The sequence below is a fragment of the Salvia splendens genome, chromosome 8 (genome assembly GCF_004379255.2).
Source record: "Salvia splendens isolate huo1 chromosome 8, SspV2, whole genome shotgun sequence".
Classification (NCBI taxonomy): domain Eukaryota; kingdom Viridiplantae; phylum Streptophyta; class Magnoliopsida; order Lamiales; family Lamiaceae; genus Salvia; species Salvia splendens.
The window spans coordinates 13,176,032-13,191,509 of record NC_056039.1 but is presented as its reverse complement, the minus strand read 5'-3'; the positions used below and the strand labels follow the sequence as shown (position 1 = coordinate 13,191,509).

At 33.8% G+C, this 15,478-nt stretch overlaps 1 protein-coding gene across 1 annotated transcript; it reads left to right on the top strand.

Annotated features, from left to right (window-relative positions):
• The first annotated feature begins 14,879 nt into the window (after positions 1 to 14,879).
• On the top strand, positions 14,880 to 15,478 carry LOC121744170 (late embryogenesis abundant protein 29-like). The gene is made up of 2 exons (XM_042137619.1): positions 14,880 to 14,995; positions 15,079 to 15,478. The coding sequence occupies exons 1-2, from the start codon at positions 14,942 to 14,944 to the stop codon at positions 15,346 to 15,348; spliced, it is 324 nt and encodes a 107-aa protein (XP_041993553.1). The 5' UTR covers positions 14,880 to 14,941; the 3' UTR covers positions 15,349 to 15,478.

Here is a 15,478-nt window from a genome sequence, read left to right as displayed (position 1 = left end):
ATCAGAGTAATGGACTCGAAATTTAAATTTATGTAAAATAAGCCCCAGTTGTACATGGGCTTATCAGTTGACACAAGACCCAGAATTGAATAATTTTATTTCTTTTAGACTCCAAAATACTACTCCATCACTAATTTAAAAATAGTATTCCCCCGTCTTATAAAAATTAGGATATTTTTTATTTTGAAATGTCTAATAAAATATCTACTTCTGGTAACTCTTTCTCTCTAATAAGGTGAGTCTTATTTTCCACTAACAATACTATAATTATTTTTTTTTCAATCCCTCTTACTGTACTATTTTTATTTAATTACCATGACGTCCTGAATACCCTTATTTCGTGGGACGGAGGGAATAGGATTTTTGAAGAGACACAACTTTTAATACATAACTGACAAAGTAAAAAAAGATAAAAAGAAAAAGTCACTGAAATATTGTTAATGAAAAATGAATCCCACTATATGAGATTTTTTTTCCCAAATTAAAAAGTGTATAATTTTAAGGGACATACTAAAAAAATGAAATATTTATATTTTTAATGGACGGAGAGAATAATATAAAAGGAGCCCTTGAGCAAGATTTGCTCCTATTTTAAGTAAAATATAGTAAAATAATTATGAATTTATTTTACCTTATATTCTATATATAGTGCTCTGCCCGTCCTATTATAAATTATTGATTTCTTTTGGACACAAGATTTAAGAAAATGATATTTATTGAGTCAAGCGGAGAGAAAATAGAGTATGCGAGAGAATAAAGTAAAGAGATATAGAAAGAGTAAGTAGAAGAAAAAGTAAAATAATTAAAAGAGAGTAAATGTATTGATTTTTGCTAAAAATATAATAGGAGTATCAATTACTTGTAGTGAGACAACTAAAAGAGAGAAATCAATCACTTATAATTTCACCCGAGGATCTTGCCCCTTAGATTGTTTTTTCTCATTCATTCATCTCTAACTCAAAAGGTGTCATTCGGTCGTCATGACTAATTATCATATGATAATTCATCTGGGATTGAGTTGTGATATTATTTTAGTTGGAGGGCCGGGTGATTATGATTAATTATCACACGATTATCCATATAGGATTGTGAGATTCAATCTCATGAACCAAACACAATACATGTTATATAATCTTGCAAACCGAACTGTCCCAAAGGGTTCAACTGATTACGTTCAGTAAACTAAAAGAAATCAAGCCGCGCATAGGAAGGAGAAGATTGATACCAAACCTGTAAGAGAATTAATATAAATGCGATGAAGACCATACAAGATGAGAAAAGTCACATAAAAATTCTTTAAAAAGGCAAGAAACAAAAGTAACAAAACCATAGTAAACATTTGAGACAGTATAGATAACTGTAGTTACAAAGCAAAGATGAAAGAAAAGGTAAATCAACATGATCAAGTTAAGGTTTGGCTTTTGTTTCAGAGTGATCGCTGTCCAGATTTGATGTGTCCGAACTCCACACGCTCTTGCTCTGGGAAGTTGCTTCACCACAATTCTATAGGAATAAGATAATTAGTGAATAAAATTAAAGGAAAATGCAAATAAAAAAAAGAAAAAAATTCAATGAAAGATATCTACCTGTTGGTTGGTGGCATTGGCTAGGCTATCCATATCCAGAAAATGTAAGTAGTCATAAGATGCAGGAATTGAGCCATTTCCCATTTTGTTTGGTGTCTGGGTCTCTGATAAGGGTAGGGGTTTTGAACCGAATCTTCGCGGCTTTGATTGGGGTCCGCTCCCACTCGAACATGCCTGTTGAGGATGTGGGGTCGATTTTCGCTCTTCTGGAGCTCGCCAGTTATCGTTCCGACATTTCTATAAAATTTATCCAATTCAATACCTTGACATAACAACACAGGGAAAAACAAAATGAAACAAAGCCTAACCTGAAGATGGCTTGCCACTTGCATTCTTGTTAAGCCAGGCTCATTCATCATCTCTAGGATTTCTTTTGGGAAACATCCTAAAAAGTAGCATGATATAATTAATTAAAAAGTAACATTATATAATTAATACTCCTAGTATGAAGTTGAATGAACAAGCCATGGAACACATACTTCCTTCACCAAGCTTTTCGATTGCATTCATAAACTTGGCATGGAGTTCTTGAGTCCATTCGGTACACATCTTTCTCCTCACATTACCCTTGTGACCCATCCTTCCCGAGTCGTATTCCTCGCCATAATCATCGCTTCGACCCCTACCTTTACTCTTGTATTTGCCCTTGTTCTTCATGCTAGGGTTAGGGTTTTCGTCCCTTAATTGAACCGCTTCCCTAAACTCAACCCCTTGTATCGGTCCAAGGTTGTTCGATGCCATAAACATGTTCCTATCCCTCGCCATTTTCGTCTTCTCCCTCACAACATGCTGCCACAAGCATCTAGAAAACTCCATTGACATAGGCTTCTTGATGTGAAGGAAAGCTCCATGTTCGAGTGCCCTCATGGCTATGAACGCATCGTCGTCTTCAGACATCACTATATAAATATCAAAGGATTCAATAAACTTATAAATTTTCACAATGATGTATGCATAAAAAATTAATGAATGTTTTGAGCTTACAAACAACTGGGATGCACATGTAGACTGCATGTTGAAGAAGTTTGAATCCATGGAGATCAGGCGAGTCGATGTTAGCCATCACAACATCAAATCTAGCCTTTCCGGTTGCGAGCATCGCTATAGCAGCAGATGCGTGCTCAACGAATGTAACTGATGAATAAACAAAATCAAATTAATATATAAATATTTTGCATCACATCACTAAATTGACACAATTTAGTAGATATAGTAGAGTAGTTACATTACATTAGACCCTTTTAATTTATTGTGAGGATATATAATTTATTTGTGCTGCCCTTTGCGTTCTTGCAATTTGTTGTGCAAAAATCCATCAAGAAATAAATAATAACAAACGGATAAATATAATTAAAATTGAAGATGTATCGCTGTGGATTACAGCTCTGATTTTAATCCTAATTAACTGCTTTAATTCATTACTAACGTAATATTTTTAAAAAATTATAAATAAGACTGTAAGAGTGTTTGGATCTAACGAGCAAGAGAATTTTCAGTTCTAGTAATTGGAAGTCGAAGTAACTAAATGAATCACATTTAACAAATGATTAATAGTATTAATAAAAATTAAATAGTAATCCAAGAAGAGTTCACCTTGGTTAAATTAAAAAAAAACGAATTAAAGTAATACACAACAGCATACACTCAATCATCATTAATAGCATAATTACATTCCAAATAAGTAAATAAAACAAAATCAAAAGCAAATTTGTATAAATCCACTCATAGCCGAATTTTACAAGAGTGGTGAATGAAAAGATTCTTCTAAAAATCAATCAAAAATCGACTAATTAAAAAGAGTAATTCAAATAAACTACTCTTCACCAACATTATATCTCTCGATTCATGAAAAAACAAAGATTTGAGAGGATCTAATTTGATAGTAAATTCAGTAAGAAAATGGGAATTTTTACATACCTTTGTACTGGCACAATTCGAGTTGCTTGGCTGTGTTGATTAAAGCTTCTGCATCATGATCCACTAATAAAATATGAATTCCATGCATCAAAGCATGGAAAGAAGCCATAGGAACATTGTTTCTATCACATTCCCACATAATGAAGCTTTTCTACAACATGAATTGATATAAATAAGTTAATCGAGATTCCTTATAAAAAAGTGATATAGAAAATAGAGATGAGGATGAGAATCATGAGATGAATGTTTACCGAAGTGCAGAGCTAATAAGAAATTATGTAGAGCCAAAATACAATGAAAATGATGAATGATAAAGAGGGTATTTATACTAGTTCTTCACTGTATTAAATAGAAAATTCAATTAATTTGAACTAGGACCTACCTAGGAAAAAATTGGAAGAAAAAATACAAATAATTTTGATAAAATAGAAAAGTAATTTTAGTCTAACAAATGTTTTAATGTTTTGTAAAAGATCTGCAACATCTATGTTTTTAGAATTGAGAACAAATAATTTTGACTTTGAATACTAACAAAATACAGAAGTGCTAGGTGCTGGAAATCCAACGGCAATTATGTGCAGAACAGGTAAAATTTGTCTTGTCTGGAATGTAATTTAAAGTTAGTCAAATGAATTTTGTGGACTTGAAAGGCAGATTTTTGAATTTCAAAAAACTGTAAACTAATTTTAGTTATTACACAGAATCTAGAACACTCGATTCGAAATCTACCTCGTTCAATTTAAGTTATCCGAACAAAAACAGCCAGAGTAAGGTAGGTTAGTAAATAGTAAGTCACCTTTAGTAAATTCTACTGTCCACCACAAATAAGTATTTTTACTATCTATTTAGAACGGTGAAATTGTTATTGCGCATTTTATAAAAATTTATGGTATATCTTATAATTTTCAAGTTATACGAAATCATAATCTTATTACAATTTATAATTGTCTCATATGAAGGCCAAATCGTGAATGCCAGAATTAAGGTTTGTGAGTAGCGAAATATTAAAGGCCAAATATTCAGTCAATGATACAAACTAAGAATAATTCCCTAAAATTTGTTTAAACTTATAATTTCTAAATGATAAGTGTTTTAAGAGGAATAGACGTTTGTTTACGTCTAACCTTTGGGGTTCAACCCTGAAAAATTAGTTCCATGGGACATTTTGCGAATTGTATTAAAGTTAAACTCGTTAGTCCTTCCTTGCACTATTAGAAGCCTCATTTTTTTTCAATATGAGTTTCAATAAAAGTTAGAAAAAGTAAATGGATGAAAAAGTTAGTGGAATATAAGTTCGTTCCACTAGTATATATTAAATGTAATGTGAGTTGAATGAGTTAGTGAAATGTGAGACTTTATTACTATTTATAGTAAAAGAGAACATGGACTCCTATTCGCGGATGGATTAAAATGGAAAAAGAAGACTCCTATTCGCGAACGGAGGGAGTGATTTATTTCGCAGGAAAAGTTGTGATACTGACGAGAAGTTAGCCAAAAATTATAATTTAAACAAATTTTTTTACTTTTATGAAAATAATTATTTTATTTGCGACAATATATTCGATATACGCTCAAATGGAAATCGTTCTTGAGAATTTGAATTTCAACATTAAACATATAATAGAGTAATATCTTTATTGTACCGATACATTCGAATGCAGAGTAACACGGAAAATCTATTGCGACATGTATATTAAACGTACTTAACGATAAAATAATAATACTACAAATTAAATTATATAATACTATAAGCTGATCAGAATTAAGATTATCTAGTCGTAAAATGAGGAACAGAGAAAATTGAAAACTGGACTTTACGACAAACAGTAAGATGATGATGGGTATTGAGTTTGCTTCCATCTCTCAGACAGAAGTGTGAGGCCTTGGGAGATGAGCTTCTGGCAGCCAGTGGGTTAGGCCTCCCCTTAACGGGCTACTGCGTACCCTGATTTAACCCCCTCACATGATGTCGGACCAGAGTGTGGGGGCTGCCAAGACGACATAATCGCTTTTTTTGCTGCAATGATGGGTATTGAGTGATGACTCATAAATGTAAATGAGATAAACAGATAATATCAAATAAGCAATTGTGGAAATGTTACATAATGATAATTAATAGGTTCAATCAAATGACCTGGCTTTTCGTAACATAGAATTTCTTTACCTATTATCATATGGAGGTTCAAGAAGTGGTGAGAAATGAGATCCGAATGAAGGTGGGAAATGGAGAACAGACGAGATTTTGGTCTCATCTTTGGGAGGGGTAAGATAGTCTTTTGGCCCGGGCCGGTTAAGTTTCAAGACTATTGCTGTATTGTATACTTGCAGTTAGTTTTAGTGCTAAAAAATAGTACTACTACATCTATAAATATGTAGGTGGTTGTCTTTGATCAGGTTAGTTTTTGGTTGTTTTAAGAGTTTCTTGTAGTGCTCTGTGTTCTACCTTGCCCAGTTAGTCACTCTTGATGGCTTGAGCCATTTGTATTATAAAAAATGTGATCCTACTTTGTATATGAAGTCATTTAATCTATATTTTATTTTGTTAAAATATTGTAACACTAGACTTATTAATTGTGGATAAGATTACAATGTCAAAAGCTCCCAAAGGAGGGGGATTCCATCATCGATACAAATAGAAAATTCTTGATTGAAAATTAATGATAAAACTTATATTAACAATTTATTTACGAAAGACAGAGTTTATTGAGTATGGATCAACAACCATGAGAAAAGGAAAGTCATAACAAGTTTCAAATGTTTGAAATAGAGCATTACTTTTTTGTAATTCTCTATATATATTCTACTACTATTGTCATCTATCCATATTGAATTTATGTATTTCAAAGATTGAAATTTCTAAACATAATATTAAAATTTCAGCTATCAATATGTAGTCGAAACACATCTTTCTTTAATCATTGCTCTTTGTTTTCACACTTGGTTTATACTTGGTTCACCGGTCTGCATACAAGTAGCATATTTGTGTTAGACAAAAAAGAAAGAACATAGGAGTGTATGATGTTACAATCAAAATTTCATTAAGAAAACACTGTAGTTGTGAAGATATTCAGTTGTTGAGAAAGAATTAAGAATTAGTATGAAAAAAATACCTTGTCATTATTGTGACTACTGGAGAAGTCATGGATAAAGCTATCCATATCATTGAGGTATTCATCGGATGAAGGCATAAATTCCGTTCCATAATGCTGAGGAGTAGTAGTAGTAGTAGTAGTAGTCACGGTCGACCCATTTTTCATTTGACTCGTTTCTTGAGTCTTTGAGGGTTTGTATATTTTGGGCATTGACCCAAACCGTCTTGGCTTTGCTTGGCTTCTATTTCCATTTGTAGATGAATGATGACTAGTTTGAGGGTTTGGCTTTCGCTCTTCCCGTGATTTCCAAAGCTCATTGCGACATTTCTATAAATGAAATTAGAAAAAAAAATGAGGATATACTACTAATTTTGTTATGAAGCTTAATCTAGTTGGATCAAAAAACAAACTTGGAGATGGCTTGCAACTTGCATTCTGGTTAAGCCGGGCTCATTCATCAACTCTAAGATCTCTTTTGGAAAACACCCTATAAATGAATATGACATTAATACACATAGTAAATATAAAATTTAACATCAAAATATGTACGTACTTCCTTCTCCGAGTTGCTCAACTGCATCCTTGAACTTGGCGTGCAACTCTTGAGTCCATTCGGTACACATCTTTTTCCGTACATTACCATTTTGGCTCATCAGATAATTGGATTCTTGGTTGTAATCCTCATATCTACCTCTACATCTACTCTTATATTTGCCATTCCTATTCACCATCATTCTAGGGTTAGGGTTAGGGTTAGGGTTTGGGTTAAGATTTTTATGATGAACCACTTCTCTGAACTCGACTCCCCCTACCGATGATCCTAGGTTGTTGGATGTGATTATATCCTGTTCCCTGATCATCCTTGTCTTCTCCCTCGTAGCATGTTGTGATAAGTATCTGAGAAACTCCATCGGTGGTGGCTTCTTGACGCAAAGGAATGGTTCATTTTCGATAGCCCTCAACAACGTGTTGTCATCATCCGCCATCACTATACAAATACGAAAAGTATTTAACTGCACATACGTTTTTTAGTAAAAAATTTGGCTTCAAAATGAATAGAAACTTACAAACTACTGGAATACACATGTTGAGTGCATGCTGCAGAAGTGACTTTAAACCTTGGGGATCCGGAGAATTGATGTTCGCCATCACAACGTCGAATTTTGCATTCGCAAGCATCAGTATAGAAGGATATGGAAGTTCAACACAACTAACTGATCACACAAATTACAACACAAAATTTGGTGTAAATGTAAGTGTGTGTGTTATATAGATACATATTTTTAAGATTTAATATAGTAAAAAGAAAAATCACCTTTATACTGCAACGTTTCTAGTTGGTTAACTATGTTTAGGGCCTCTGCGTCATGATCAACCAGCAAAACATGCATTGTTGTATGGATAAAAGCCACTGGAGCATTGTTTATATTTTCTGTCCAAAAATTGCCTGATTCCCACATAATGATGCTTTTTCTTCAAATAGAAAAAAAATAACTTCATGTTGAATTAGTGTGAAAATATTTCGAAATTCGAATGACAAAAGATGAAATACACAAAAGAAATGATCGTATGGATAAATTACCGAATGCGGAGTTAATTAACAAGAGATATGGAGATAAAGATGGAGAAAATCAAAGAGGAAAAGGGTAAATTTATACTAGCGACGACTGAAATATTTAGGAATTTATTATGTGGATATCGATTATAGAGATCTTGTATAGATAATCTTGATTAGTAATATGGTCTGTAATCATGCTAACTAATTTCTAATCCAGAACCTACAACTTTTTTAATTATGTTAAAATTATCAACACAAAGATATAAATATATGATATACTTATGTCCTTGTGTTTATATTTAAATTTATATGTTCGTATTAATAAAATAATGTCATTGTATTAATAATTATAATATACAATATTAAAAGTTTTGCGTTCTAGATTGATTGAAAAATACTGTATTATAAGGCGACCCTATTAGTTAATAATAACTTTTATGTGAGTGCACTTTTATACATCAGTGTTGATAGCTTTAATTTGAACTAAATTAGCAAGGTGATAACCCTTTTTAAAATCTTAATGAATTACCAATAAAGATTTGACTACAAATAATAATATTTCACCTTTAAAACAAGTAAACATTTTGACTTGATAATCACTGAATACGAAATTAGGAAATTCATTTGTCTTGTATTACATAGTCAATAGACATTGATGCAGATTTTAGATTCTAAATATTTTTATGCTAATTTCGTTATTACATAAAATGCTACACACAATTCGAAAATGATCTCATGCAATTTAGCGTATGCCAAATGAAATTATTTAAATTTTTATAGATAAATGTTGAAAAAAGAAATAACAATCGTAGTTTAGAAAGGCGTAGGCCAGGTCATATTACCTATTCGTATTCCTTACCAAATTAATATATATCTGTAATATATCTGGAATAGCATTCATCATATTCTATTTACTTCTTTCCTTTTGAGGCTAGTCGCCATCATATTACATTATGTAAATATCACATAATTAAAATCTAATTTTCAACTTTCCATGCTCCCTCTATCCCCTAAAAAATATACTCTCTCCATCCGTGAATATGAGTTCCGTTTTGCCATTTCAGTCCGTCCGCCAATAAGAGTCTCGGTTCTCCTTACCATATTTAGAAATAATAACAACCCATATTATCTTTGTTCCATAAAGTTTGACGTTGTTTATTTCAATTTTTATCCGTCCCATAAAATTTATCATATTAAACTTTTATCATTTTTCACAATAAACCTCACATTACAATAACTTATTCTCAATCATATTTTATTAAAAATATATAAAAGTAGTACTCACATTCTACTAATTTTTCAACTCACATTCCATTACATATCTTAAAATCCATATCAAGTCAAAACATGACAAATTTTATGGGACAGATGGAGTACTAGTTATACTATTTTGGGCCGTACTTTAAAATTATGTCAATTCTAAATAAAGAATTCTTTTTCTCTAATTAGACGGGTCATATTTTTCACTAACAAAATAAACTTATCACTTTTCTTTTCATTTTACTCTTACTTTACTAATTACACATTAAAACTTGTGTTATTTCCAAATTAATTTATTTTTTAAGAACGAAGTGAGTATTTAATATAAAAAACTAGTGGGCTAAGAGCATCCACAATGAGTATCCCTAAAGTCCGCCCTATAGGGCGCCCTATGCTCCACCACATCAGCATTCTATCCTCCTACCCTTCCACTTGCAATAGGACGCCCTAAAGTCCGCCCTATAGTTTTCACTACTATTTTGTTTATTAATTTTTTACGTTTTCAAATATGTCATGCAAAATTATAAAAAAAACACTACGATTAAAGACAAATCCTACATTACTAATTAATTTTTTTTCAAGAGTTAGAAATAAAAAACAAGTTCACTAAATCCTACATTACTAATCCTTCATTCCCAGCTTGCGGCGCAGATCATCGATCATCCACTTGAGGTATTCGGCTTTGCCCAGCCACCGTGCACCACCACTGAACATCGGACTATTCGGACTTGAGTAATCACCGGGATTCATTTTTAGTGTATGGAAGAGTGAGAATGGAAGAGTGGAGTGAATGGAAGAGTGAAGTTGTGGTGTATATATATAATAAATTTTGAAGAATTAAAAAAAAGGAAAACGCGTTGCATCGTTCGCGGTATCGTCCGTGTGACCCGCAGTGGGGCGGACGATACCGCGGATGATGCGTGGTCGATGCCCTATCGTCTGCGGACGAAGCATAGGGTGCGGACGATGGATGTGTCATCGACCACATGGCTACAGTGGTGGACGATAGTCCGCCCGATGCATCGGGCGGACTATCGTCTGCCCCACTATGGATGACCTAAGGTGACTCAAAATTAGCTTTTAATTGTGAAGGCCAAAATTGGTCATAAACATATGATCATTTTACGATTTTGGTCCTGGACATTACGTTTTGAATTATTGCATCTTACACATTTCAACTCTGGCCAAACTTAGTCCAAAATAGATGGAGCTGTCAAATAGTAACTGGTGGGATTGAGAGAGCGATATGCACAGATGGATCAAGTTATATGGAAGTTAACCAACCAGGTGGATCAATTATCAAATGTCGTTGCCACTTGATCAAGGCGTTCTCTCTCGCTTCACCGAAATATATTTATAACTCCCAAACTTGCACTACTTTAACAGTAAAGCGGCAAGTACGTGGTCGATCCCACAGAGAAACTGGTGCGTTGAGTGTGTGAATAGTGAACAGGGGTCGGCTGCTGCCACGCTTTAAGTTGGGAGTTTTTAAACCACTGGATTACGCTAGGCCGAATATAAACTAACTACTTGATCAAGGGACTCATCATGCTGGAAAACAACTGACGGATCAAATAAGCGATAATCTCAAATAAGTGAAAACAAAATAACTACGGTTTTTATACTCAGAACTCAGAACAGTGCTGTGAACATGCAGAATACAAAAAAGATCGATTCTTTAACTACGGAACAACACTGAATTAAACTTAAACAACCAAAATTGGAAAGTAGAAAAGTGAATAAAGCCGAGAAGCTCTCGGTCGGAACTCGAGACAACGCCGAACAGATATTGATTTCTCTGTCACGCTTCCTTCGGTCGCTCTCTTCTAACTAACCATTGCTATTATCTAACTAAGTTATCTTTGGAACTGGGGAGAACTTGGAACTAGAAACTAAACTAAAAAGAAAAGCTAAACTAGAAGCGGGAGGGAAGATATTTTTAATGGCGCTGCATCCTCTATTTATAAGCTCCTCGCAACAATCTCCAGCTAGGATACCAACTTTGGCAGCGAATATTCGCCCTTGCTGGGATTGAGCGCCTCATTGATTGATAATTGCCCTTCTTCTAGAATGCAGCGGTTCTTCAATAACGGAATGAGGATTCGGCTTCGTCCTTGCGTCTTACGCATCAACACGTGCCCCCTTCTAGAATGCAGTACTTGATGATCGCCATCCAGCGCATCAGCCCCACGTGTCTTTCTTCTGGAATGTAGTGGTCCCCCTTCTAACTGCTTGATTACCCCTTTGATCAACCCTCTCAATTTTTGACCTTTTTCGCCTTCTGTGCCAGCTTGATCAGCTTGGCCTTGTTGCCTTTGGTCAAGCGGCATTCCTGCACAATTAACACTTGCTTTGCACGGTAAACTGATCAAGTAGTATACAGTTTACCCTTAAACCGATGCATGAAATAGGCCTTATCAGTAACAGTCAACGTGTGTTTACCCGATTTTGATCGAATTAAACTCTTCATTTTGATTATTAGTGAATACCATTGCTTCTTCAAGCTAATTTGTTGGCAATTTTAGGAAAGGAAGAGGCATTGAAATGGTGACGGTTTGATGATGGGATGAGGTTTGACGAACGAAGAGCACATGCAATTTTGGATTGCTGCAAGAACTAGGCTTCTTTAAAGTAGAGCCAAGAAAGAAGAAGAAGAATCAAGAAGAGGGAAGGGTTCTGCTCGTTCCAATCAGGGGCGCAAGTTTAGGAATTATGGGCCAAAATTAGGGATTTAGGGCTGTCGAGGAGTGATGAACACTGATTAATTAAAAACGAATCATTAGTATTTTCGAAATAATTAAAAATTTATAATCAAAATGATTAATTGGGTCAAAATCGGGTTAACACACGTTGACCGTTACTATTTGACGGCTCCATCCTTTTTGGACAGTCTGGCCCGAGTTGAAATGTATAGGATGCAATAATTCAAAACGTAATGTCTAGGACCAAAATCGTAAAATGACCATATGTTAAGGACCAATTTTTGTTCTTCACTCTAAATTAAATTTACAACATTTACCTTATTCACGTAATTTTCTATACTATATGCATGTTAATTATAACCCCTTCATTAGGCTCGACAATAGGAATCCCGTTTTTTTAATTCGGTCAATTCGCCAATAAAATTTATACTTTTACTATAAATGGTAAGTAAGTGTGACATTTTATTGCATATTAATATGACGTATAAAAGTGTGACTCACGTTGTACTATTTTTTTCCTCCCATATTCTTTTTATTGGTTTTGCAGCGGAAATCTATTTAGTTTGATTGAAAGATTTACATCTAAACATGCTTTTTATCCAATTGTAAACTAGAAATATGTTCATAGAAGCATATAATCACAAATCAATTTGAATATATGCAATTACTGTATGAATTCAAGTAATTGAATTTGAACTCCTTCTTCAATCGTTATCTTCTGATCTGTTCCATTTAACTCGGAATTGACATTTGTGTGGGAAAAGCTTATCAAATCCTCAAAAGTTGGATAAGAATTTGAAGACAGAAATCTCTACGGAAGAGAACCGTAAATTTCAATCTCTCTCTGCAGAGAACGAAATTTTTATGAACTAATTAATTATGTCTTCTCTTCTTCCCCCTTTTATATTAAGTTAATTATTTTGGGCCAGACCAAGGATCTGTGGAGGATTGGATTGGCCACAGTTTAGGCTTTCACTAAATAAATTAAAACTAATTTAATTCAAGCCCAAACTTAAATATTATTATCATCCACTATAGATATAATATTGACTGCCCGTCGAAACTGAAATTACGAGTATTCCGAGACTTCCTCGTTAATTAAATCATTTTCCGTGTTTAAGATTTAAATATTCGTTAATTAATATCAAGTCTGCTATCTAACTTCTATTAATTAATTTCTTTTTCCAATAGTAGTCTAGTTTAGAAACATTATTTATTATTCATGGAATAAATTCCAACTAGCTAGTTTTCTGAATAATAAAAGATTTTTCTAAACACCTCTTGAGGATATTATCATACTGACTTCTCCCAGCACACGATTCATTGCAATAACAATACTAGCACCACTTAGACATTAATGTTCATTACCCATTCTATCAAGATTCTTGGGCAGCGAAATACCCTCACTATTTGATAGGTCAAAGTAATTTTCAATTAATATCGTATGCTCAATGTTATGTCGACAATGATTAAGAAATGACAATCACCGTGACCTCTTCTTTCAGTAAATAGCCAAGAAAGACTTATCCCACTGTTTGATCCTTTTAGTGCTATACCACACCGACGTCATTCATTTCCTTAGGTAAGGAAACTTTCGGACTGACGTCACAACCTTTCACGATAGGTAGTCAAAGCCTATCTAGGTTGTGAAATAATTTTCCTTTTGCAAGAATCGACAAGTTACCTACTGTGAACGCCGCTCACAACTTGTCTACTATGCAGAAGACTTAAACTCATTTTACTTAAACTATGTATTTAAATGGAAAACACATTTCAATATTTCATAAATACATAAGCAAAACACATTGTAACAATATAATCTTTCTCATTTGCATGGTCAAAAATTGGTAAAGAGTTATTACATATACATGCATACGAAAGATGCTTTTCCAGTATACTAAACTCTAACACTTTTATATTTTATAAACTTGTGTCGAGTCAGAGTTATAATTTTCATTTTTAAATATCACATTCCACTTTTACTATTTTTGGTAAATGCACCATACATTTCAATAATTCATTTCGCTGATATTTTAATATACAATTAATACTCTCTCTGTCCCTAAAGAGTATGAACTATTTCCTTTTTCGTCCATCCCTAAAGAGTATGAACTTTCTAATTTTAAAAAATTCAAACAACATACTACCCCTACATATCATTTTATTTACAACTTATATCATTACCATTAACACTTATACCATTATAATAATGTGGACCCCACTCTCCACTAACATTATTTCCACTACCCTTTCTCTCTCTCTTACTTTTCCCCTTATTTGTTAAAACCTGTGCCGAACCCAAAGTTCATACTCTTTGGGAACGGAGAGAGTATATTTTACTCCCTCCGTTATGAAACATTTGGTTTACGGCACGTAAGTTTATGCAGTGTTGTTTTGTGAGTTAATAAAGAGAGAGTAAAATATGAGATATGAAAAAATAGAGATGATGTTGTTTCGATTTTAATATTTTATTTTTAAAGGGACAAATAAAAAAAAATGTTTCATTTTAAATGAGGCAGAAAACATACTTTTTTTTTTAATGCACCATACATTTTGATACTCCACTCACAAAACTTGTATTTATTCAAAGTGAGACATTTAAACTTGTTTTCTAAGTTTATTCACAAATATTAGGCTAGCTTCTATTTTTTGTAACATCGTTCATCATTCCTTTTATCTTCTTGTTTCCCTCTCTTTTTTTATCTATTATATGTAGTACTCTTTCTACTTTTTTTAAATCTCCACCACACATCTCCAACAAAACGCTACGCTATCATCTTCAAATCAAATTCACACATATATTTTCACTCAAATCATCCCAAAAAAATGTCTTCTCACGAGCAAAGCTACAGAGCTGGTGAAGCCAAGGGCCATGCTCAGGCAACTCTCTCTCTGTCTCACGATTCCTCATATCACCATTTTTTATTATTTTAATTAAATAAAATGTTTAAAAATAATTGCAGGAGAAAAGCGATGGACACGGTGAAGGACAAGGCCCAGGCGGCGAGGGACAAGGCCTCGGAGGCCGCAGACGCAACGAGGGACAAGCGGAATCGGGCAGGGAGACTGCGGCGGCGGGGAAGGAGAAAACGGGAGGGCTTTTGCAGAAGACCGGGGAGCAGGTGAAGGGGATGGCGCAGGGCGCCGCCGATGCGGTGAAGCACACTTTCGGGATGGCGGAGGAGGAGGATAAAGAAGATGTGTTTAAGAAGAGAGATACTACTAATTATTAAGTATTTTGTTTGTTTTTAAAGTCTCTCATTGGCCTTCTCCGATGCAACTGCAATCCTATTTCCCCTTCTAACTCAAAGTATCATTTAACAGTTCCCTTTTTTGCAATGTTTCAATTGAGTCACACTCTTG

Bases quoted from the DNA above. Each gene is read 5' to 3' on its own strand.
- LOC121744170 (XM_042137619.1), top strand. From the start codon at position 14,942: ATGTCTTCTCACGAGCAAAGCTACAGAGCTGGTGAAGCCAAGGGCCAT. The intron at 14,996-15,078 runs GCAACTCTCTCT...AAATAATTGCAG, and splicing joins AAGCCAAGGGCCATGCTCAG to GAGAAAAGCGATGGACACGG.